We start from the raw sequence: 25850 nt of genomic DNA, 5'->3' as shown, positions 1-25850 counted from the left end.
GGAAGAAGAAAGGTTCTGTTTACCAAAATGCTGGTAATGTTAAGGATCAATGGATGTTCTTTAACATTAAAACTCACCAGGAATATATTAGCCAGAAATTGTTATGCCAGCTGATATGTTTCTGGTCTGCTAAGCAGTGTACATATTCCAGTGGCATTCTCCATTCACCCGTTACTTGCAGCTGTTCCTGTATGAACCAATCCCCTGACTTTATTCCAATAAATGGAGCCGTAATGTAGTTAATATGGACATTGTCAGTTAAAGCTGTTGCCTAACTAAACAAATACCAGCTGTTAAGGGTTGGCCAGGAGAAAACAGCAAGAACTACCTGGAGAGGAGGGGAAGTGCGTGAAGAGAGGAAAAACCAGAGTAACTTTGGGTGCAAACGCCCAGAGGTTCTCAGCAAAAACGAAGGGAGGGGGGAAGCTGATGTTACCAGTGCAGTTCTTGCACTTGTATTCAGTGTGTAAAAGTACTGGCACCCAATTTATCACATGAGAATTTTTTCCCCTAGCATTATGCTTTTGGGAAAACTGCAGGTGAGATACGTCAGCCATGTTACACCTTCCTTCCTTCCAAAATTTTTTTAACAAACTAGCCTGTTAATTCTGGAAGCTGACTTTGGGATTCATGTTTTAAATTGCCCCTCTTATAGCAACTTCAGGGGATGGAGAAGGGAATACCAAGGATAAACACAGTCTGAGGGCACGTTACCTTCGATTCACAAATAACGGGGAGAGAAGCTGCTCATGCGTACGTTTCGTTACAAAGTGATTTTTACTTGCAGCGGTGGCTGATGTGCTCAGTACTGACACTGCAACAGTGTTGTTTTTTACCACTTTTGATTTCTTCTTGATGTGTCAGTCTTTTGTACACAGAACAGACAGGAATAAAATCTGTGGTGTCTAACTTGTTGCTAAGCAGTTTTATATTACTTCCTTATGGAAAGACTGGTAGTCACGACACAGCCCTGATAATTAACTTCCCTCCCCATTTCACTCAGTTGCTGTTTAGTTTGCTGATCATTGCTCGCTTTCTGTGGAGGGATGGATAGTATGAGGACAGAAGACTTAAGTACTTTTTTCCCAGAGTTTGGAAGGAAAATTCAGGCCCTGGTTTGAAATTTATTTAAGCTGATAAGGCAACTGAAAAGAGAATCCTACCTCCTTCCTCGCCTTGGTGGTTTGCTACACAAGTCACTGTATGGTCAGGTAGTGAGCTCGTGTGAAGTGATCCAGCCAAAAAATGATGTGTCCAAATGGTGGGAACACCCCTCCCTTCCCAGACAGCTGCTGCTGCTGCTTCACTGTAGCCTGTGTATCATGGCCTGAAACAACCTACATGCCTCCTGCTATAAGAAAAATAAAGTAAGTTCTGCTCTCAGCCATACTTTTTCTCATGCTAATGGATTTGTGGGTTCATCTGATTTTCTTTACTGAGACATAACCCTGCAACAAACACTGAAGAGTTTTCTGATGATTTCATGAACAGCATCAGTTCATGGAGGTGTTTCATGGACTCCACAGGTGGTAGGAGAAAGGCTGGGGCTGTATGAGGGTGTGCTGCAAAGAGAGGAGGGAGCAGGCTGGTAGTGGTTTGTGGAATAACCTCGTGCAGATGCAACACACCTTGTGCCAGTACAATACAGAGCCTGATGCAGCTTTGTGAGGGAGCGCACAGGGTGCCAGGAGGTGTCTTTTTAACTTCATCAGCAGTGACAGCTTAAATGTAAGTCCAACTACCATTTTCTTCCATTATGCTCTTGATGGCTCATCATCCCGGCGTGGGTTTTATCCAGAAAGTCACAGGGTCAGCACAGTGACTGCCTTGCAGTGCTCAATAACCTCGCAGGTTGTGAAGAGGAGCAGTTATTTCCTTTTTCCCTCTCTTTAGGTGTTTCAAAAGGTCCAACATCTGGATGGGTTTTGGGGGGACGAACAGGAAGATGGTCAGTACTCGTTCCTTTGCAAATGTCTTCAGTGCTTGGTAGTGTGGTTTAAAAGCACGCTGCATTCATAAAGAAGAAAAGGCTTTTCTTCTTTGCTCCCTGCTACATTAGAGTAATAATACTTTTCCTTTCATTCCTTCTATTTCTGTAGAAATAGGCCTTGGAAGAAAATATAAAACATTACTGCCACTTAAAAGCAGGTAAAATAAATGCATCTCTTAACCTTTTTATATACCACAAGAATTAAAAAAGGGCCTGAATCCATTAAGCAGGTTGCTCATTTTCATTCTTAATGTTGCCACTTGCACATTTAAACCGTTTTCAAGTCATGTTTCTGTACAAGAGTAACATTTATTTCATGGTAAACTTTGATGTAATGTGTGTGCATTTTGCATCTCCTTTGATATTTCTCCTTGTTCCTTTGCAAGGCCTTTGGCAAATGACTGGCTGCCTTCTGACTTTTTTTTGTCTGAATGGATTTGCTTCTGTCGCCGTTTAGAGCCATGAAGAAATGGAAATGGATTCCTTGGTTGCAGCCAGTGTATTTCGTTATTTTTAATAGCTTTTCTGTGCAAAGTCTGCCTAGCCAATAGCACCATGTAATTAGAACTGCTCTGGTTGCACTGGTATCTTTTGTGTTAACGTGATACCATTTTTTGTAACGTCCTTTTAACCTGTAAGTGGTGATCAAAGATAGTTTCTTCAAATGTTTGAACTGCTCTTTATGCATATCCTTGGCTCAAGCAGACAGATTCATGTATATGCTGCAGCAGACGCCTCCATCTCCTGAATGGGTAGGACGCTACAGAAACAGTTTTGCATCCTCTCTTCACTTACAAATCTTCCATATATCCATTTTTTAAAGTCATTTGAAATGTACTTACACTGTGTAATGCTCCAGTACTTTTGCAGTTGTTGACAACATGCAGTATCTCTTACCCTTTCTTTGAAGCTACGACTAGAAACACTGAGATGAATTTTCTGCTGCTTTTAAAAGCTTACATTTATAGGGCTGGCTTCCCTGGCTGCCTCTTACCTTTTAACACAACTCTCCTTTCTTGCTCATTCACGCTGGACCTTAACAGGGAATTTCCATTCTAATTTGTTTATCCTCAAAGTCGCGGAGGGAATATTTAAAGTACACAATCCAGTGAGGGGAACATTAAAATACGTTGTAAAACTCCCCCTTTCTACTAACTTCTGTAATATAATCTTTAAAACGTGTGGACTAACTTTTTGTTTCCCCTCCTTCTCCACTGACTACAAAATACGGCCTGAAATGGAGAGATTAGCTGCTGCTTGCTGCCCTCCCTTCAGCTTTAGATAACCCTTCTGGCTTTCAAGTTAACCCCAGGGTGGCCAGCGCAGAAAAAGGAGTTTGCTTCTGCTTTATGGTACTGCATGTGCTGTTATCCTTGACTGGCTAGCAGGGTTTAGGCTTCAGATAATGCATTTAGCTTGGGAGTTTAGTGGAATCTATCTCAAGTGTTAGTGATACAGGCATCAATCCATCTGTAAAATAACCCGTTTCTTTTTTTTGTAAAAAAACAAAACAACTCATCCCAAAAGCACCATCCTTTGTGTTCCTGAAAATGTACCCTGACAGGCATGGGCAGAATAAGGGTATTTCTCACTTTTCTGCAAACGTTACAAGGTGACAAAAAAACTGGGGAAGCGGTTGTTGAAAATGCTTAGATTTGTAGTCATGCAACCAAATAATCTGAGCTGAAATTGATACTCGGTTCAGTTTCTGTATCTGCGTGACTGTTCAGTTTCAGTGATTCGTTTGAGTTGCTGTAATGCTGGTGTTGGTGTTTTCAATACTGTCTTCTGTTGTGCCTCACTGAATGTTCTCCAAACTATTTCTCTTTATTGTAGATCTTTCACACTTCCTTCTTGCCTTATTTTTTTGTTACTTCATTACATTTTATTTATTTTTTGCATTTTCCCTGTTGTTTCTGTGCCATGTTAAAGCAGCTTCTGAAGCAGCAATACCAAGCCCTTGCGTTTTGTACAGAAATGTTGAGAAGATAAAAAAGAAGGGTCAGTCTGTCTGTTCCATGGAGTATTCCAACTATGGCGAATTGTGGCTTTCTCCCATTCACAGCTAGCTCTGCTTGCTCTCCTAAGGACATCTGAATTAAGAAGAATTCTCCTGTTTCAGCAGCATGCCATGTGTATAAACCTAGAAGCTTACAACTTGAAGTTTGAGTTTGCAGTCCTAGTCTCAAACATTGTGAAGTGTCCTTTGCCTAGCAAATAAAATACAGAAGTGATGCAAATGTTTAAAATCAGTTCTTATTTATACTGTTATTTTCTTCCTGGGGTCTCTTTATAATGCGATGACTTTGTTTGTTCTTTCCAACAGCTGAAAGAGATCGATGCCAAAAAGATTATCAGAGCGATGATGTCTTATGTGTGGCCCAAAGACAGACCAGACCTGCGAGCCAGAGTAGCCATCTCTCTGGGCTTTTTGGCTAGCGCAAAGGTAAGAACAGATCCAGTGATAGTTGCTCTTCATCTGGACTTTGTACAATGAATAATTTTCTTTTTCATTATTTAAGGGCTTTTACAATCTTACGGTGTCTGTTTCCTGTAAGAGGAGCATATACTGTTAGAAATAACAGCTTGGATTTTTTTAACGGAGTGTGTGTGCGTGTGATGTGTGTGTGGTTGATGGTGATGACCCAAATTTTTATTTCCATTGCTCACATTAATTTACTCCAGGATTTTCCATTGCCAGTTAATGATTTACGTCGAACATGGGAAATGTGATTAAAGATTCCTTCCAGATCTTACCCTCCCGTGTGGTGCCCTGTTCGTCAGACAGGATTTCTTCAAGGCTCTGTGCCCATTTTTGACTCCGAACTTCAATGATGTGGTGGTGTCTACTCACAACTCGCTGTGCTATAGAGAAGGGGATTTCAGCTCCAGTCTTTTCTTGATTTTCTTCTGAGGTCACAGTAGAATTTAATTGTTTTAGGGACTCCTCCAATGTTCTTATGTGAAAGAAGCTGTTTAACTTATTTTTATATTGAACCATGCTTTCCTTCTGGTGTTTTTTCTTGTGGTCTTTTCATTATGAAATGAAAGGTTGTTCTTACCTTTACTTTGTTGTGTGAAAGGATCTCTTACACTCCTGCCAGCAACAAATTAGTGTTTATTCGTTCTAAGAAAGAAATAGGCATGCAAAAGCTTTCCACAAATTAATGGCGGCTATAATTCAAATTTTGTGCAAACCTCGTAGAAATAGTTTAGAAGAGCAAATTTTAACTTTGTGCAAAAAAATCTTTGGGAAAAAAAGAGAGAAGAAACAAATTTCAGCTATGTGAGTGTTAGAAGAAGAGTACTTAGAAGAGAAATGTGCTCATTTGTTTGAGCTGAAGAGGAAAGGCCAGTCTCTTGGTCTGCAGCTCGTTCTCCTGAGCAGTCTGTCGGGCGGTTGCTGGTACTGTCCCCAGGAGATACTTTGGGTTGTGCTGCTGCTCAGGACATCACTGATAACGCAGGTGACGACATGGAGAACATGGCACGTGTGAACAAGTGAACTTCCACGCTCTTTGTGTGCCTGTGCAAAATGCACAGTCATGCTTTTGATTTACACGTGAAAACTGCCAGGGAAGCTCTCTGCTCAAAGTGCAGATGCTGGGAGCATTTTGCCCTCTGTACTGTGCAATTGCCCTCTCAATAATATTTACAGTATTATATGCTTGGTTTGTTGAGGTTTTGTGATGTCTATTTAAGAATACCCAATTTACCAGGCAAGTATGAAAATTCTTCTAACTTAGTCTCTTTTTAAAGCCTCTTACAAGTAATGTTAATAATAATCTGAAGGCAATTTTGAAATAAGTTTGCAGTATTTTTTTCTTTTTCTCTTCTGCTCTTCCCCCCCCACTTTCCTATGTATGATGGAGGATGTGAATCCAGAATCTAATCCTGCATGTGGCAGCATTGTACCTTGCTTTTTTAGGAAACCTGTAAGTGTTCTGTGTAGCTTTCTGGGGTGTAACGAAAACAAAATTGATGGCCAGGATGTCCGACTCTTGCAAATAGCTCTGTATTTGGTATCATACAGAGCTGTTGTATTTCTGCTGAGAGATATGGTTGTCTTTGTCTGAAAATCAGACACTTAATTGCATTCTGGGGAAGTAACTGATGTTTGGATCTGTCTTAAGTGTTCTTTTTAATTTCTTACTTTCCTGCTGTACCAGGGAGCCCCGATGTCTAGAGCAGATTCCCCAAAGCAGACCAGGAAACCTGTTGAGTTTTGCCCAGGTTTCAGTCGATCCCTGTTAAAACAGAAATGTTTTTTGAGGATGCTTTTTTGGGCAAACAAGGATTTAATGGGGAAAACAGCCAGCAAGCCCTCTGCAGAATACAGATAACTGGCTGGGGTGAAAAACTTCACGGGTGTAGCTACCCTTTGCTCATACTCTTTGTTTTGTTCTGTTTCTGTCATAACAAAGCCATGCTAGGACTCAAACATTTTCGAATAACTGCAATTTAACCAGTTACCCCCCATCACCTGAGCTATGTCCACTCTGTGAGGTAAATTTTATTAAGTTGCTTAATACTTTACACGTGCAAATATGCGTGTAGTTATTGTGGCATAACTGAAATGCAATAGTTAGCTACAGAGCTATACAAAGTCTGTCATCTCTTTGAGCCCTGCTTTTTTTTTTTCCAGAGCAAACTAAAGGTCAGTTTGTCCTAGAGAAAATGAAATACAAATGAGTTTACCTGCAGCTTGCCTGGACTGTGTATAATCCTGTGCAGTTTCCTCATTATCCCATTTGGGAGCCCTTTGTTCTGATTGCTTGTGAGGTTAATTACAATGAACTCGATAGCCCACACAGGCGGTTCTTTAAGGTTCCTCTGCTATAATGTTGTGTCAGCACGAGAATGCCAGCATATCTTTGTTCACTGTGAACTTGTCTGCATCTGGAGGATTTACATCCTTATGGATTTTGTCCAAAGGCTGCTTGCTCTTAGGGGTTTTGCATAGAGAATTATATGATCATGATGCCTGCTGTTGGTTGTTTTCCCCATAAGAAGTACTTTTGTAAGCTTTTTAGCCAATTTCTTCTGAGTTTGACAGAAGTTTGGTAAAGTTTTATACCTCTATATTTATTAAGTTAAGTTTCTGGTTAGAAGAAGAGATCCAAATGGTGACTCTGAGATAGAGGCTTCAATTTTATTCTAAGAAGACTCCAGAGAAATCACAGAGGAGAGGTAGGTTATGAAATCCTCAGCCACAGGAAAAAAAATGAGGAGTTCACACATAGTTGAACTGGGCTTTCTTGCTCACAAAACACAAAGAAGCTGGAGATCGTACCTCCTTGTCCTGCTGCTTGAGAAATAATTTGTCTCTTTAAATCTTCCGGTTCAGTAAAATTCAATTTCAAAACTAAAGACAGTTTGTGTACAGCTACCGAAGAGCCTGCAGTCACAATCTGTCTTGACTCCTTTTGTGGAGGCCCAGTTGCCTGTCATTGAACAAATTATTGTGATTTTCGGTTCCTTTTTGTCTACACATAACCGCTAGTAGTACTGTTAGCCTTCAAAGTGAGCTGTTTGTATGGCTTCTTATGACTGGGAGCTGACAGGACGGAGTCTGCTCTAGGGCTAGCGAGGTCTTTTTTTTTCCTTGGAAGATTTGCTGTATTATGACACGCTTTAAATTTTTATCTGAAATATTTATAGCCTATCTAGATGTGTGTGATCTGAAAGAGGCAACAGGAAGACCGGTGAGAGGAGCACACAAGGCATTATCTGTATTTTCAGACACAGATTAGCCCACTCAGGTTCTGCACATCTCGTTTTTCTTTTTTCCACGCTTGTTCTCCCTTTGTTTTCTCTGCTGGGGTATGTGTGCCTTTACTTTTTTCTTTCTTCCCTTTTCCCTCTGTGGCACCAGAAGACAAAGTGCTCGGGCTTCTGAGAAGCTGGGTTAAACACATGAATATGACAAAATCGCCTGTCACCTCTGTCAGCCCGGAATGGGTTTTGGCCTCTTGGTCACAGACCGAGCATGTGTTATTCATGAGCCAGAGAAATCTCTCAGAATATCTGACTGCTAATTCTCAGAGTTTCAGGAGAAGTTGTATTTTTTTTCTCTTACTGGAAAAGGTCCGTTTCAGGTTATCATGAAGTTTGAAGAAGCCAAATGCTGCTTTCCTCTTTCGGACCACAATTTTCAGTTTCTTTAGCAGCCTTGCATCCATAAGGGATGGTGATTTTTGTTTATATTTCCACAAATGGAGTTGTTGTTGAATGTGTAAGTTTATATTGGTCCAGAGAGAAATTCGGTCATCATCATGTCAACGTTTCTCATTGAATTATTGGCAAAAGAAGAGTTCACTGCAGACCAGTTTTGTCTTGTGGGGCTTGTCACTAATTCATCATCTTTATTAAACAAGAAATACCGGGAAAAGCAAAATGAAATATAAGACTGTTTGCCTTAAAAGTAGTGCAGTGCCCCAAGGGAATAGAGATGATGATGCATCGTCAGCTTAAAACAGTGCAGTCGTTTAAACAAAATGTTTAAACTCATTTAGGCATGATGCATTGCAGGAGAACGTGCTGTTAAATGTGGGCAATTGAGTTGGGATGACTTCATGGGTGCTGTCTTTGCTTTCCAATAAATCCAAGCAGGGATAAGCTATTAATTCAAAATTATAACTAGAAAATGTACAAATTTGTATTAAAAGACTCTTTTAATGGGAATTGCTATCAAGCTTTCAGGTATTAGGAAGAGAAGGGAAGCATATATATATATACACACACACAAAATACTGCGTAAGACAGTGCCAGCAAATCTACTCCTAAAGAAGAGCTGTGAGTTTATGTAGAAAGCTGAAATTTTGTTTCCTTTAAAGTGAACGTGATCTCATTGACTTAACAAATTGAATAGGAAAGGCCTGTTTCTAACAGTGGCCTCTCCTCTCTCGCTGTAAACTTTGTACGATTCACTTTTTTTAAATTGCTGGAAAGCAGACTGTCTTGATTGCTAATGAAATGCAATACCATGCTGCCTTGTTCTTATTCAAGCTTTACCCTCCAGGAGTCAGAACAGCTATAACCTGAGACCAGGCTTTAAATTTCATTTAAAACTCTATTGGGTAGAATTATATTGATGTAAAAGAAGACATTTCTGCAAAACTGTAGGCTGTTACTGGTTAAATTAATTGCGAGCGGAGAACTGCAGTTTAAAAAATACATCTTTCTTATTTAAATGGACTTTAAAATATATCTGTAGTTCTATTTCTAAACTACCTGTAGTACAGCACAGTGCAGTGAAAACTCAAATCCCCGCAGAGGGATTGGGGAGAATGTGCAGCAAATCAAGACAGTCTGCATTGCATTACTCTTATTTTCCACTGCGTAGTCTCTCCCAGGAAAACCCGCACTTTGTCAGATTGGTCGTCAGTGGAACACACTTGGTGGTATATTTGTCTTTATTAGAACAAAACGCCACCCAAAAATTGAATTTCAGTAACTGAAGGGAAAGTAGTTTGTGGTTTTTTATTATTATTATACTGGGGAAGGGGGAATTTGAATTTCAGTACTGTAAAGATCTCTGTTAATACATCCTCAGCTTTGCGGGCTTTTTTGGTTCAGGTTTAGACGTGTGATGGCAGTAACTGGTTGCTGTGTACAGTTGAAGCTGTCAGACATTATTGGGTGCTGCTGCTTTGATGGTGTTTGGTGGCTTTCTGCAGAGAATGCTCACCTCAGGTCTTTCTTTTTTAAATGGAGATTTCCACAGTTGGGATCTATGAAAAGAGAAGCTGTTGCTGATCAACTCTGACTTGCACTGGATAAATTTAGTTATTATAATTAGTTATTATAATTACTAAAAGCCTGTCTTTCAGCTTGAATTTGGACTGAAGTTACAGAAGACTTTACCACTCTTTTTACTTGAAGCCTAGTTTTATCCAGTTAATTTACAGTTTTTAACTGGGTTTTCAGCTCTGACAGATGTCTCTAAGTACAATTGAGATCTAAGTGGATGCACAAAGCATTTGGTGGAGAGAGCTGAAATACCTTTGTCAATCTGCTTGGGTTTTTTGTTTCTTCTCATGTAAAATAATTTGTCATCTACCCACTTTTTTTTCCTAAATACTGAAAAAAAACCAAACCCAACCCTAAGTAAAGTCAGCTCAGTGTAAAGTATTTGAGCATCTGCCATGATTAGAAGATTGGAGGTCTTAACATACTTGTTGAACTGCTAAAAACCTTTCTTTTCAAGTCTTCACAGTTAGAAGCAGTTTGAGTTAATGGATTCTGTTCATTACATTAAGTTTGACAGTAGGTTTTTTTTGTTGGTACAAATGAGTGATGTAACAACGGAACATTAACAACTTAAAAACTTTGTTTCCTTTAAGGCGTTCAGTATTTTATCGTGCTACAATTGTGCAAATAAATTGGTTTATTCACATACGTAGCTGACTTGATTTTCGCCTGTAGAGGAGACACTGCTGTTGGAGGGGATGTGCTAGGGTTTTTTGCGTATCCCTTACAAAGATATCTGGTGAAATACTGTTTAGGCTGTGGATATAACTTTGGTATTTTGTTTGAAAGCTGGTGTTGGTGAAGTAGTTTGTAGTGCCTTGTAGGCTGTGTGGAAAGTCTTTGTGCTGCTGTGCCAAATGCTAGGGTTCATGTAGCTGTTAAGTTAATATTCGTAGTGATATTGCAAATGGAAAGCGTTATTTAAATATTGAGGTGGTATTAGTAGTCAGAAGAGACCAAGGAGAGGTTAACTCTTTGTCTTTGACCTCACTAGAGCTTTGCTTTAATACCTCTCAGTTAACCCAAGGGTAGCAATATGTGGGTGAGTAGTTTATTTGTAGTAGCAGCTTTTCGTACTAAATAGTGCCAGTATCACAAAGAGCAGCCAGCCTGCAATGGTGAGGTTATTTAGTGTCACTGTGAGGATGCGTCATCCAGAGCTGCTGCTTGATTAATTTCCTGCCTTTGCCATTGCTGCACTGGGGGCTCAGCCTTTGCAGTGTACACTTTATTTAGGGTAGAAATTGAGATTTAAAAGGAACCAGTGAGAGAGAGAAACCAACCCTGCAGTCCCAGGAGTAAAGACAGAACAGTATGGAGAACATTGTGCTTGAAATCAAGAGCCATCTCACCTGCGCTAAGTGGTTGTGAACTAAATATAACAGAGTGATTTCAGAAAAATTAATCGAGCTACACAGATGCGTTCTAACGCGTATGGGCTAATTGGTGTTCTTATGCTTCTAGGCCATGAATATATTGGTTCCCTTCATGTTTAAATATGCAGTCGACAGCCTCAACCAGGTGTCTGGGAACATGCTCAACCTCAGTGATGCCCCAAATACAGTGGCGACCGTGGCAACTGCTGTCCTCGTCGGCTGTAAGTGGAATTTCCAAGTCTACCAGCGAGCTTTGACATCCTTCAGTAAAGGAAAGGGAGAGCAGAGCTTCTGCCGTTGGCTCTGCTGAGCGTCGGGGTTGGCTCTTTCACCCTTCTGTCTGTGTTGATGTCCGTTTCCAATGTTCCGTGACCTTAAAAAATGAAATAACGCTCACAGAAATGATTCCTGTTTATGAGTCCTACCCTTTCTTACAACCAGCTGCAAAAGAAACGGATTTAAAATGTGTGCGCGGTGGCTTATAAATGAAAAATAGCGTGAAGTTTTGGACTAATTAAGTATTAATTACCTTTGAACTAAAAATGTTGAAAATAAACAAAGAATGAGTCTGATGTAATTTCATGCATGAAGGGAAGTTGGAAATATAATTATTTTCATTTCGTAAACTTTTTCATCTTTTTTTTTTTTTTAGATGGTATCTCAAGAGCTGGGGCGGCATTATTTAATGAAGCTAGAAATGCAGTGTTTGGGAAAGTAGCTCAAAATTCAATCAGAAGGATAGCGAAGAATGTATTTCTGCACCTTCACAACCTGGATTTGGCTTTCCACCTGAGTAGGCAAACAGGAGCTTTGTCAAAAACCATTGACAGAGGGACAAGAGGCATCAGTTTTGTTCTTAGCGCTTTAGTGTTTAATCTGGGACCTACGATGTTTGAAGTAGCACTGGTCAGTGGGATTCTGGTGAGTGTGGTTTATTAATGAGTCACTGTCATCTCATTTAGGAATAATACATTGACTTTTCTTTTACCAAAGTCTGCTGAGTATTTATTATTAGTAATAATAATAGTATTTACAAGCTGGTTGTGAAAGCAACTGCTCTAAAGGAGAGCAATGGATAATTTTCAAATATTAGTTACTTTAAATCGGCTTACTGGAAATTATTTTCACAGTTACCAGCTGTATTCAGCCAGTGGTATTTATGTGGATAGGTTTTGGTGTTTTTCTTCAGAATTGTTGAAGGAAACCGTGCACACAGGTGTCAAATATATCTGGGTAAATACTGAGGAAGCAGAATATAAATGTCCAGGAATGTTGTGTCTGAGTGTGTTGAGGATAGAGGAGGGAGTGATTATTGGCTCTTTTCTGAATACTGGTCTGTTCTTATCCACAACTTTAAAGTGAAAATTATCTTTTGGAAAATAGGCTTCTCCTTCTTGCAAGTTTTCAGTGTAGTAAGCTCCATTTTAAACTTTTCTTTTGTAAATCCCACTTCCTGTCTTTGAGATCAGGATCTTTTGATAACTATGTGTTAAAATCTAAATCTTGATTATGTAGCTTAGACTAAATGAAAAGCAAGCATCTTGTTTTGGTTATTCCCCTTCTCTTTAGAAGGACTCCATTGAATTCGAATGTAGCAATATGAATTTAACCGAATAGTAACAGGGCTTTTAATTTCATAGCCTTTGGAAGCTGCACATCAAGGTGGCTGTTAGCCAACCTGCCACGATGCTTTAATTTTCCTTTTCACGGCTTTTCTCTCCTGATGTACCCTGAAGTAGAGAAAAAGCTTCATAAATTGCTTTGCAAGGCCATTTATTTCTTCATTCATTCATTCATCCATCCAAAAACCACGTAAAGGAATGCTTATTTGTGCTAGCAGCACCAACATCAGCAACATCTATGCTTTCTAATGGGAAAAAGAAAACTCCTTTTTTTTTATTTTAAATATTCTAGTATTACAAGTGTGGCGCAGAGTTTGCTTTGGTAACCCTGGGGACGCTGGGAGCCTACGCAGCGTTCACGATAGGAATCACGCAGTGGAGGTAAGGTGTTGCCCTCAGATCCATCATTCCTCGGTGTTGCCTCAGCCTGAACTCTCGACTGTGTTAAATCTTCATTTTCACAGGACTAAATTTCGAATACAAATGAACAAAGCAGATAATGATGCGGGTAACGCTGCCATCGACTCACTACTGAACTATGAGACTGTGAAGGTAAGACCAATCTTTGCTACTGAGCTCTTTGTCTCGCTTCTGTCAGCGTAAGAAAGTGAGTCATGAGTTCATCTTTTCTAGGGCTACGTATTTAGCCCTATAGCGTATTTTAAAACATTATTCATTTGAAGAGTACTACAGTAACTGTGCGAGTAGTATGTTTATACTGAATTTTATAACCAAATGCACAGTCTAGCATGTTTGAGAATGTGACATTCATAATTTCTGTGCACACCACAGTATTTCAACAATGAGAAATACGAAGCCCAACGATACGATGAATTCTTGAAGACGTACGAAAACGCCTCCCTGAAGACTACCTCGACTTTAGCTCTGCTGAACTTTGGCCAGAGCGCGATATTCAGCATCGGCTTAACGGCCATCATGGTGCTCGCGAGCCAGGGCATTGTTGCAGGTAACTCATCTGACTCGAAGCTAAAAATTATTCTCCTTTACCTTAATTCATCCATTACAGAGGTGCTAATTTTAATTAAGTTATGGTTGATGTGATAGTTCGTTTTGAGAGTTTTGGGTATTTCTGCTTCTTGGAGTATTATTAATTCACACATATATATATATATAGTGGTAACTCATATGATTTTATTAGGAAAAAATTAAAAATTTAGGAGTTAGATCAAGATTCTAAGAAATGCTACCTTCAGAAAGTTTCTGTTGAAGCACTGTAAAAGACACTTATGTAAATACAAGTACTTCTGTGGACCCTTTGCAAAGATCCTTTCTTTTTACCCCTCTTCCTTCCCATGTTGGCAAGATTCAGATCTTTCTCCCTGTGTGTACATACCCATGTGCTTTGCCTTCAGTAGCTTTATTACCAGTGTCTTTCACTTTCCTTAAATTAATAAGGGCACATTTATTAAAACAATTCTATCCATATGTTGGGGTTTTTCATCTATATTTGTCTAGTCTACTATATAAAGTAAAGCCTGCTTGTTTAGGGAGACACAGTACAAGCTTCACATACAGTAGATAAATGCAGTATCAGCTAAAGCAAGGTGGTTTTAGAGTAAAGATAATGCTGCTTTAAACACTGTTGGTATCCAAATGTGTGTGAAGGGTAGACCTTTACATCGTGTTGTCTTTCTTGCATCTGCTTGGCTCTTTTTAAGAGATGCCAGGACAGGGAGGAGTTACACCGGGCCTGGATAAGTCAGTAGGTGCAGTTTATGGCTGTCCTTAAGGAAATTCAGAATGGCCTTTAGCAGGATGATAGAAATTCAGCTTTAAATCATCTTTCTGGACCTGGTTCAGCTGGCCTGACCTGGCCCTTACCTTTAGCTAATTTGTCATCCGGAGTTTCCCCTTCATCAGCGTATTTGAGATGAGGCTGCCCAGAGGTTCTTGCTGTTTGTTTTAGCCGCTCTGTTGTGTGTAGTATCAAATTCCTCCCTCTTGATCCTGACAAATTCCACCATTTGAATTTGTCTGTAATTGCACTTAAGGTTGTCTTTCCTGATTCTTGCTTTCCTGCACTAGTTCTTCCCCTTCTAACTTCAGGCCCCTTTGTGTTTCTTCCTGTGGAATTTACATCTTTGCAATCTGATAGTTTCCGTGAATTTCCCAATATGCTGCTTGGCTGATTTTCCAGGTGCTACTGTGTCTTTTGTTTTTTTCTCTCATTATTTCATTTCAAGCACCTTCCTGTATAGAATCTGATCTTGTGGGAACACATTTTGTTTACTATTTAAACATCTGGTTTTAGAAATGGGATAAAAGAAATTAGACTTGATTTGATGATTATTTTTTTAAATCTTTTGGTGCTTCCTAACAAGACAACCCTTCAAGTCTCCTTATTCTCTCACATCCGTTTTGTCTTAAGGCAGCCTTTCTGTTGGAGATCTAGTAATGGTGAATGGATTGCTGTTCCAGCTTTCTCTTCCCCTAAACTTCCTGGGAACAGTATACAGAGAGACAAGACAAGCACTTATAGATATGAATACCTTGTTTACACTTCTCAGTGTAGATACCAAAATTAAAGTAAGTAGTAGCTTATTTTCCTAAAGTATCTGGGTATTTATTTAATAGGGCTGTTTTCTGGCAATGCCATAGTTTCATCCTGTTTGTTACCTTCCAGGTTTAATTTCTATTCAGTAGAGAGATGTGTAAGGATGCTGTTGTGCCTCCTCTTTGAGTGCAGTTAGTGCAATAGCAGCTGCTTTTTTTCTCACAGTCCCTTTTAATGTCAGCAAAAGTTGCTTCATGGGAGCTGTGGCTGCAGGGAGATTTTTTGTTTAAGTATTCGTGCCTTGTGCTTGAATTTATAACTAATGATGTAGAATTTATTACCGCAAAAGAAGTTGTGGAGTGGAGTGTTTGCAGCAGCAGTTTTTCCCTTCTTTGTGGAAAAGGAGGAACAAACCCATTTCACTTGTGTGGCGGATTATAATGATACATGTCCAAGCTGGAGTGTCTGTTTTGTGCGCTAGGAAATGGGCTGTTCAGCTTGTTGAACTGCTTGAGATACTTTCTGGACAGCATATAAAGTGGCACTCTTCTTTTAATAGGACAAAGAGCTGGCTCCACCCCTGCAGATCACACCACAGACTGCTGCCATCACCTTTGATAATGTGCATTTTGAATACCTTGAGGGACAGAAAGTCCTGGCTGGAGTGTCTTTCGAAGTCCCTGCAGGAAAGAAAGTGGCCATTGTAGGAGGTAGTGGGTCAGGGTGGGTAAAAGGACTAAATACACCAGTCAATGCCGCAGAATTTTGTTCTTAAATGTTTGTTCTTGTGTTTAACTTTTTAGTATTTTTGTTGACATCAGTTCTGCTTGGATATCGTAAATGGCAATCCAGGAGCGTAACGTTAGCTTCGATTCTTTTCAATTTCAGGAAGAGCACAATTGTGAGATTGTTGTTTCGTTTCTATGAACCTCAGAAAGGAAATATTTATCTCGCTGGGCAGAACATACGGGATGTCAGTTTGGAAAGTCTGAGAAAGGCAATGGGAGTTGTACCTCAGGTATAGCACCGTTCCTTCTTCCCAGATATTGCAGCGTAACACTAATTCTCAGCATTCTGACACTGTGGTTCCGGGCCAGTCCTGATGCACTGGCATTGGCAGGTTCCTCTGAAGGTCACCGTGCTGCTTCCCCCACCCTTCCCTCGGGAAATACTGCATGTTTATGTCTATCGTCATAAAGATCCAATTTCTGAAATGTGTTCAAGCGTCTTCATGAGAAACTGCCTCCAGCTTTAAGTGATTTGGCTTTCTAGTTGATTACTGCCCATAATCAGCTAGCAAAGCGGTAAAACTATGCATGACATCTTAATTTAGGACACAAAATGCATTAATCCCAGTTTTGGGAAAAGAAATTTCCCCAAAATACTTTTACCCTCAGGCTTTGTAGAAAAGTATAAGCTATTCTGTATTTATTTATTTCATGAACTGGGGACAGTTTTTAAACTATTGCTCATGGTTTCTTGTTTAAAACATTCTTTCTATAAACGTAGGATGCTGTTCTCTTCCATAATACCATCTATTACAACCTGCTGTACGGCAATATCGGTGCGACAGCAGAAGAGGTGTATGCGGTAGCCAAATTGGCAGGAATCCACGATGCCATCCTTCGAATGCCAAATGGTTACAACACGCAGGTTGGGGAGCGAGGACTCAAGCTCTCAGGTTGGTTCTTAAACGCTACAAGTTTTTATGTCCCTTTTGCTACGTCCAAGTTCATTGCGCGGTTTATTCTTCAGCCAGACTTGCTTTTAGCTTATTTACATTATAACATAATTGTTATAACATAAATATTAATACAGAGAGCTGTAAGGCATTGGGATGTGTTGTTGCAGCGTAATCATTTTGGACCCCTTTCATGAAGAAAGGGCCTTCATGTCTTACGTGTTTCTTACCCACGGATTAAGAAACAGCATGAAAATGGTGTCTGCGTATCTACAAGCTACGCATTTACATTGCGCAACCTTGGTAGTGAAACAAAAAACCATGAGTTTAGGTTCTCAGAATCCCTCTGTATTTGGGTATGCGCTCTGTAAGACTGCATAACTGTTCTAGATTAGACAGGTCGTGTCATGGCATTAGCCTTTTGGGGCTGCACTTACCTAAAATTCACTTTACTACTTCTTCACGGCTGTCTGTAATATTAAAATTATATACACTTGCTCAAAGGGAAGATGATGCTTGAAAGCAAACATTTTCCTGTGGCAGAGTTATAGTATAAGATGAGAGATCATGTGGAAATTGGGCAGTGTCTGGGAGATGCTGCCTGTTGCAACGCGAGTAGAAGATACAAAATAGACACTGGCAGAGCTGTAGAGAGCCATGATAATGGTGAAGGGTTTCTCTTGTGCTGCCTGTCTCCCCAGAGCAGTGATTTCTAGCAAGAGGATTTGACTGACAAAGGTTTGAAATGTGTTGGTGTTTGTAGAAGCATAGGATGGGTTGGGTTGGAAGGGACCTGCTCAGGGTCATCTAGAGCAGGCCCCTGCTGTGCGCAGGGCACCTTTCACTAGAGCATGACAAGTAGAGCATGACTTATGGCCATTGATAGGGACCAGAGTTAACAGTGACAAGCGGAGCTCAGCTTTTGAGTGAGACCATCAGTAGGGGCCAGAGTTAACAGCAGCAAAGAGAGCGTGACTTACGACCATTGATAGGGACCAGAGTTAACAGCAACCATTAGTAGGGCCTGGCTGCTAACTACAACCATCAGTAGTCCTCAGAATTAACACAATGTGTCCCAACAGCAGAAAGCAGGAACACGGTGTTCACTCTGGGGCATACTGATGGCAGCAACAGCACCACCCAGCACCCATACAGGGAACTGCCAGTCCACCCCACACCCCAGCAGTAGGCTCCAGAGTTAACAGCCTCCAGCACTCCAGAGAGCGCAGCGTTCACTCTGGAACCTAGCAATGTCCTCCCTCCCGTACGTTTCACAGCTGCTATCACTAGATCAGCTTGCCCAAAGCTTGAGTTGAGATTTAGATGGGATTTTAGGAAAAATGTCTTCACCAGGAGGGTTATCAAGCACTGGAAGGGGCTGCCCAGGGAAGTGGTGGAGTCACCATCCCTAGAGGTATTTAAAAGACGGGGAGATGTGGCACTTTGGGACATGGTTTAGTGGCAGACTTCTTATACATCTAGTCAAAGTGAAACACAAAGTCCTGAATTGTTTTGTCATTTTAAAATAATATTTTGTGGAAGAAATAGGAGGAGTGAAAGCTCTGTGAATTTAATTAAAATCCAGGCTTTTTATATTCATGATGAAAAAAAACCCGAGGTTTTTGGGACCACTGCCATGGCGGGTGTCTCATTGACAGGCACAGTGGCAATTGATGTGAGTCCTGGATATGTGAACAGTGATAGTAACATGTGGGGCCAGTAAAGGCTGTGATCTTAATGTGGGGCCCTGTGAATAGTTAAATCTTTGAAGTGCAGCAAATTATTAGTTTAAAAAAATAATAAGTAACTTGGATTCTCCCTGTATGCAAAAATCTGGTATATTTTATTAATTCATTTCTTCCAGTAAATGAGCAGTCCTACTGAGTTCCTACTTCTGTGAGGACTGGCATTGGACAACTGTATGCTAAAGTGCTGTCTTGATACTTCCAAACTGGTGGATTTTTATTTTTTTTATAATTGGCAAGAACCTTAATACAAACAAGGCTCTGTAATGGCATTACAGTAGCGTGGGTAACTCGGGGGCTGGGTTTCTCTCCCTGAGTGTGGTTTTCCTCCCTTGTGTGGTATGAAAATAGGCACAAGGACAAGTTGCAATGAGAACTTTCTGTGTAAATGGTAAAGTAAGCAGTTCATGCAGTTCTTACTGGTCTCAATGATTGATTCATCAAGAGTAAATACTGAAAAACAAGGAAATTGTGGCTTTTTCAAGTAGAATCTATTTCAGTGTTTTCTGATGGAGCTAGAACAGCCCCGAACCCTGACTTTGTGAACAAAATTGCAAAGGTGCTGCTGTTCTGGATACAAATGGGCAGGAACATGAAACAAGTCAAGATGCTACAAGTATAAGGAAAAACCTCAGATTTTGTTACTGTAGTTATGTCTTTCAAACGTGGATATTGTCAAGCTGTGAGTTTTGAACATGCTTTGAAGGAGAGAGAGGGAGAGTGTATTAAAATAGACTGAGTAAATTGTACAGTTCTAATTGCTGCTGAGTTCTGCCAAAGACAGTTTAAAATTTGAACTGCAGCGTTATTATCAGCCTTTTAAATGGTTTATTAAAGCATGCTCTCTCCTGATAGGAACAGAACGTGAACAAGAATATAATGGTATTAAATGGAATGTTTTGACGTCTTGAATAAAACAAAGGAGGACACGTGCACAAATGTGAAATGTTTGTGTTGCATACCAAATGTTTAGCAGGTTTTAAGTTCTCCAGTACACCTGTTTTCCTGTCTGTAAAAGTTGTCCAAAATTATTCTTGAGTAGATGTTGGCTGTAAGAGTTGTAAAGGAAGGAAACTAATCCGAAAGTTGGTTACATCAGAAACAAACAGGCAGTAGGCTGCATAATGAAGGTGGGTTTGGGTACCACATTGACGGTGTTCTGTAGTTAAGTTTGCTGGTTAAAGCTGTTGGGTATGGACACTTGAAATCTGGGCCGTCATGGAGTGGAAGTTAGATGAATTTCAGGAAGAGATCTGAAAGAAAAAGATGTTTGTGTGAGATGCTTGAAATCAAATAGAGCAGGCGTGGACAAAGCGTTCGAGGACATTTGTATGCAGAGGTACTGTACGGGGCACAGCTTACACCAGGTAAATGAGCTTGTACTCGCTTACTGTACATCACTGTTACTACCTGCACGGGGCTCTTCCCTTGCAGCATACACAGAATAGTTCTCTGTCCCTTTTGGAAAGGATCAGTATCTTGAATCACCAGGGAGCAGGACGTGTTATCTTCTGTAACTTGTACAGATTTCTATCAGTAGCAACTGTGGTGTATGTTAAAAACAAACCTTGACCCTCAAAACAGTCGTGTCTGTTGTTGAATTTAGAATATCATGACTGTAACTTCATCTTTTTTCTTCTTTTCCCTTCTCCTCCCCTAACCCCTTCAGGAGGAGAAAAGCAAAGAGTTGCAATTGCTAGAGCAATGTTAAAGGAGCCACTTATTTTTCTCTATGATGAAGCCACGTCGTCTTTAGATTCAATTACAGAGGAGGTAAGTTTGGATTTAAAAAAATATAAAACTCGAGTGGTGTAATGATGTCCGATTCTGCTGTTTTCTCCTTGTTCTTTTCCTCTCACACAGAAACCTGTTCTCTCTACCAGATTGCTATCGTGTGTTTTCCTGGCATTATTATTAAGAGGTCCTCTGTCTAAGCCCTTTTCCTAAAGGCCAGAGCAGAGACACTGAGTCTGTCTGCCTTGAGACACAGTGAGGAATATCCGCTCTGGTTTGGGGTATATTTTCTATTTTATGTTTTTGAGGTCCCATTCCCCATCAAACATTCACCTCTCAAAACTGTTGCAAATGTGGCCACGAAGTGTCAACTTTCCAGTCCACTTTAAAACGTGTTTAGATGACATCTAGCATTCGTTATAAATGTCTAACAAATAATTGTGACAAAATGCAAAACAGAAAACCTCATGTTTGTCATGCAGCATGTTTCTGAGGTGCAGATCGGGTGGGTGTAACCTGGTATTAATTTGTATTCATTTCACAGGAAGGGCTGCAAAACGTCAAAGCGTTGTGACACGGATGTCATGACACTACCGCAGCAACTGCGTCTGCTTAAACACAGCACTCAGCACCAGCAGTAATTTCGCAAACTAATGTCATCGAAACCAAGAGCTGGAGCTCTGTTTGTGTTCACTTATGCAGATTATTGAGCGAATTTATTGACCTGTAATCACTAAATTACTTTCATTTTCCAGATATAAAGACAGCGGAGTACAAACTACTTTCACGTAGTGCAGCATTCAAACATACAACAGCTGCATCATTGGACCGAGAAATGTTCACAGCACACACAAATCCACAGAAACGCTGCTTGGATTCTTTCTCTTTTTTGTTTTGCTTTATTCATTGCAAGAATCATAAGTAAAGCCGAAAGTTTCACAGCAGAACTGTGCTTTAAAGACAGCAATGGAAAATGAGTCCTTTCATAGGTCTGGTAATCAAGATATTTTGTGAGAAAGGCAAGCGTTTTCCAGGAAGATGAAGTGGACAGCTCGCTTACTGTAGCGAGGGCACAAACTCCCAGTTAGTGCCTCTCACATCTGAATGCAGTGGGGAAGGTGGACGGTGGTTCACAAAAGAGAGAATTTCAGGATTACTTTAACTTTGTTCCACATTAACATGATCTTGAGAGAGATTTTTCTTTAACTTCCATTGATTGGAAAGAAGTGTTATTTATTATTTTCATGTCTTTGCTGCTGTTTATGTGGCCTTTGTAGCATGGCTGCACAGGGAAGTTTTTTCTGAAATCAAGTAACACTTCTCTTCCTATGTACTTTGGGATATCTGCATTTTCCTATGAATACAAGCAATTTTTGCAGTTTGAGGACTTTCAGAGACACGGATATTCTGGGATTCTTCTGTCGGTACTCGTAGCTGTCTGTTATTGTGAAGCTGTAGCCGTACTGGCGATGTTTCTCAAAATGTATTTAATTTGCATGTTCCCAGACATTCTGTTTCTTGTCGTGCTGCCTAGGAGCGTGTAAGAGTTTCTCTGTGTTCACCTTGCAGAATATTCTCAGTGCCATGAGGGCCATGGTGAAGCACCGCACCTCGGTTTTCATCGCTCACAGGTTGTCCACAGTGGTGGATGCAGACGAGATCATCGTGCTGGACCAGGTGAGGTGACCACCCTCTGACGTGACATTGTCACATCGAGTCAGTGTTTGTGTGTCCATGTTGAAATGTTGCACCCCCACCAACCTGTGAAAGTTTTCTCTTTGGAAATGAACTTTGCTTTTTTGGGTATTTTCTCTTCTTTGCAACTTAGTTTCTCAGTTGCAGAAACTTGCATGTGAAACTGTTGTATTTTTATTTCATTTGCATAGGTCATTGAATTACGTGTTCTTTATATGGGCTATGACAAATTTCACTTGATGCTCTGGGACTGGCTTTATGTTGCGTGCTTTTAACCTGATTTATTACGTGCTTCTGTCAGATCAGGTTTCCTAATGCGTTCTTCCAATTTATGCTTCATTCTCATTACTCAGCGAGTGTCTATTTTTCACATACATCCATTGGGTTTTTTAATGGAAGGAGAGAGGACAGCATGTTCTGTTTCAGATAAAACTGTTGTAGGACTGTTCAATCCAATTATGTTATAAATCTGAGCGCCGTTCTCCGTTGAAGCTGCACAACGGTGGGATTATTCCCCTTCTGTACCCTTCTAAGGAAAAAAGAAGTTTCAACATTTGACTTACTCATATCACTGTTAGCTATTACCTCATATTCAGTCTGTCCTAAGTCCATTTTCTTCTCCATTACCCGTATCTGGCTGCAGATTTAAAATAAACAAATGTCCTTATTACAGCTTCATAGTTACTCTTTTAACTGATAATGCTGAAAATATATTTCTCTAATCTGCTGATAATAGATGTTAAATTTATCTCTGCATTCATTTTTCCTAGTTGCTATTCATGTGCTTGTGATCATAGGTTTATTTAGAGACTAAAATATGCATATCTGAAAGAAAATAAATTATTCCTGCAGTACGTTAAATGATTTCATGGGGAATTAAAATCTTCCGAAATGGTGACATTCATTACTGCCTTTGCTGTACAAACCTCAGCTTTGTGTGAATCTCAGAATGAAGTAGTGGAATAAATCACTCGACCCTCTGTGGAGGTTTTATTTGGTTTTGATCTGCTTGTTTTCAGCCTTTCCTGAAAAGTAATTATTTCCTAAGGTGTATCCTTTATGTGACTGAACGTTAAAACATCTTGCAAATGTGGGTTTTTTACCATGTTACAAGGCAGTCTGCGACTTTTTGTTTTCCATGCAAGTTTTCACAGCTTACTCAGAGTGTGTTCTGTGTTACAGCGTAACTGTCAAGTTAAAAAGAAAAGCACAACCTCGGAGTGTAAAGCAGCGAGGGTGCTCGCTTGCCCAAATGATGCGAGTGTAACTAACTGTGGGGAAGGAGGGCGGCAGCGTGGGGCACCGCTCCTGGTGCCTGACGGCTTCAGGGGGCAGCGCTGACCTCTGTTCAGCTGAAAGCAGCCTCTTTTGTCCCAGTTTGATGGATGGGCGCTGGGTGAGCAACCAGATAAATAACACTCGGGACTGGAGATGAGGCTGGGACTGGTGGAAATAGGGCACTGCAACTTCAGCACCTTTGCCTAGGTAAAATCAGAACAGTTATTACAAACATTGTGTTAATGATGCTGATCTTAATGCTGTGGAGCTGAACAGAGAAGTGACATTTGGTGATTGTTCAAGAGTTATTAAAAGAAGACCATAACTGAAAATCCTAGTCTCTGCTACAACGAACTCCCCACACAAACCACTTTTTAAAGGAGTTCTGCGGTTACGTTGGCCGAGAGTGTGTTTGTTCAGATTCCACCAGCGTGTCTAGTGATAGAAGTGACAAGACCCAATTTTTTTCCCAGCGTGTTCATCAGCAGCTGTCACAAGGAGGTAGATTTAATTGTAGATCAGAATTTAGAGCTAATATAAAATCCATGCGGTTGTCCGTATAATGCTGTCTTCTCCCCAGAAGAAAGAATAGCTGGAGAGCAAATACAGTATTTCAGTGTGAAGCCAGGGAATGTAAATGTGTATCTCAAAGTAAAAAGAAAAGTCTGGGTTGTTTTGAAGTGCTGCACTGTTTCGCTGTAGGGTTTGAGCTCTCCTCTCCAGCTCTTCCTTCCCATCTCCACAATGATGGTCAATAAATCAGCTTTGCTCTTGAAAATACAGTGCAGATGAACTGAACCGTTCACTCCATTTTCACGAGGGCAGTTCCAATGACACAAGTTACCGAGCTCCAATGTAAAAGCACCATTTGCTAATTGGTTTTAGGATCTGCTTGTAAATGCAGCTTGCTTATCTGGTACAAATCCCTCTGTGCTGTTTTCTCTTAGCTTCTTAGTGTACGTGTGTTTGTTACCAGGCAAAGACAAATACGTGTTTGTTTTGGTGCATTCATGTGACTCTTGCGCTGGTAGTTTAACGCCTTGCTCCTCATATAGATGTCTTAGTTTATTTTAAATAGCTCTTCCAGATTAGGTAGTAAAACTTTCCATGTTGGTGGGCTACAAGCTGTATCCAGGTGGACAAAAGGCATTCACGTTCCCATTTCAGCTTGCAGTGTACCGCACAATTGAGTGCACCACACATGCAGCCGTTCATTGCTGTCCCAAGCGCCTTCACATTAATAATCGCTGTAATCTATGCTGTAAAACTATGGCACATACATTGGCAGCTTTTATATTCCTAAAAAGATTGGATAATATCAATTACTGACTGATTGCCCTTCTTTTTTTAGGGTAAAGTTGTGGAACGCGGCAGACACGCAGACCTCCTTGCGAGTCCCAACAACCTCTATTATGAAATGTGGCATACGCAGAGCAGCAAAGTACTCAGTAGTCACAACAACCCCAACTGGGAAGAGCGAAATCATCGGCTATCCAAAGAGGAGGAAAGGAAGAAACTAGAAGAAGAAGTTCTCAATAGTGTGAAAGGTTGTGGAAACTGTTCATGCTAAGTATGGTCCTGGATTAATCTCCTGTCACAGGTTAAACGTGCACAAGATTGCTATGAAGCGCAGCTCTTGTTTTCAAGTCAGCGTTCAAAAACTTCCTGGGTTTTGCAGTTTTTGGGTTTTACAGTTTCTCAGAGGGACATAATTTCAACCAAAGGCATTCTATTTTTACATCTTTAGAGATTGCTAATATTCAGTAGCATCTGCAAGAGCTGAGCTTTTTCAGAAACTTTAAACTTCTCAACTAAGAGTGCAATTTATGGCAATTATTAGGCATTGGCAAAATCCTCCTGGTAGTCACTTGAGGTGGATTGTTCAAATGTAAACACATTTGTCCTTGATTTACGTTATTTCTCATCATTAATGGTTGATAAATATCTCTTGTTTTAATTGTAATTGGGCTAATTCAAACTCATTTGCTAGTGAGGAAGATGCAATTTAAATTCTTCAGTGGTGGTCTGGTTTAAAATGTTCTTCCTTGTAAAGAATAAGAAAAGCCACAACAAAATACTAGAGGCTTCTGGTACCGAACTAAATACTGGAATTATCCATCTCACCCTTCAAGGACATCCTTCATACTGGACTATCAGGAAATGTCTTGGTATTCTAAAAGAAAGCTGTTTTTAAGAGCTGGCAAAAATCTGGAATTGAGAAAATATGATGTGATTTTACAGAAAACATACAAAAAGTTGTATGTAAATATGAAGAATTGGAAGTTTCCCTTAAATGATAAAGTCCAAGTTCAGGATTCTGTATCCTCAGCATCTGCTGTAGCAGTCAAAGCAGAACACAGTCACTTTTCTATTTTGGTCATGGTCTTAGGGAGCAATTAAAATTCAATAAAGACTTCCATAAATTTCTATTATGTCATTAATGTATGAGAAAATGGCCTGGA

At 40.2% G+C, this 25850-nt stretch overlaps 1 protein-coding gene across 1 annotated transcript; it reads left to right on the top strand.

Annotated features, from left to right (window-relative positions):
* Positions 1 to 4316: 4316 nt before the first annotated feature.
* ABCB7 (ATP-binding cassette, sub-family B (MDR/TAP), member 7) lies at positions 4317 to 25289 on the top strand (the record flags this gene model as incomplete). Its single annotated transcript, XM_010189661.1, has 13 exons — positions 4317 to 4436; positions 11207 to 11339; positions 11771 to 12039; positions 13033 to 13121; positions 13205 to 13292; positions 13533 to 13707; positions 15130 to 15287; positions 15815 to 15978; positions 16144 to 16273; positions 16765 to 16936; positions 20351 to 20454; positions 21985 to 22092; positions 24740 to 25289. Coding segments are annotated over 13 exons (1929 nt in total), but the record flags the coding sequence as incomplete, so codon positions are not given.
* Positions 25290 to 25850: the final 561 nt, after the last annotated feature.

Source organism: Mesitornis unicolor, unplaced genomic scaffold (genome assembly GCF_000695765.1).
Source record: "Mesitornis unicolor isolate BGI_N332 unplaced genomic scaffold, ASM69576v1 scaffold25898, whole genome shotgun sequence".
In the NCBI taxonomy this organism is placed as follows: domain Eukaryota; kingdom Metazoa; phylum Chordata; class Aves; order Mesitornithiformes; family Mesitornithidae; genus Mesitornis; species Mesitornis unicolor.
Note: the sequence above shows the minus strand (reverse complement) of the source record. Positions and strands in the feature narration are given on the sequence as shown.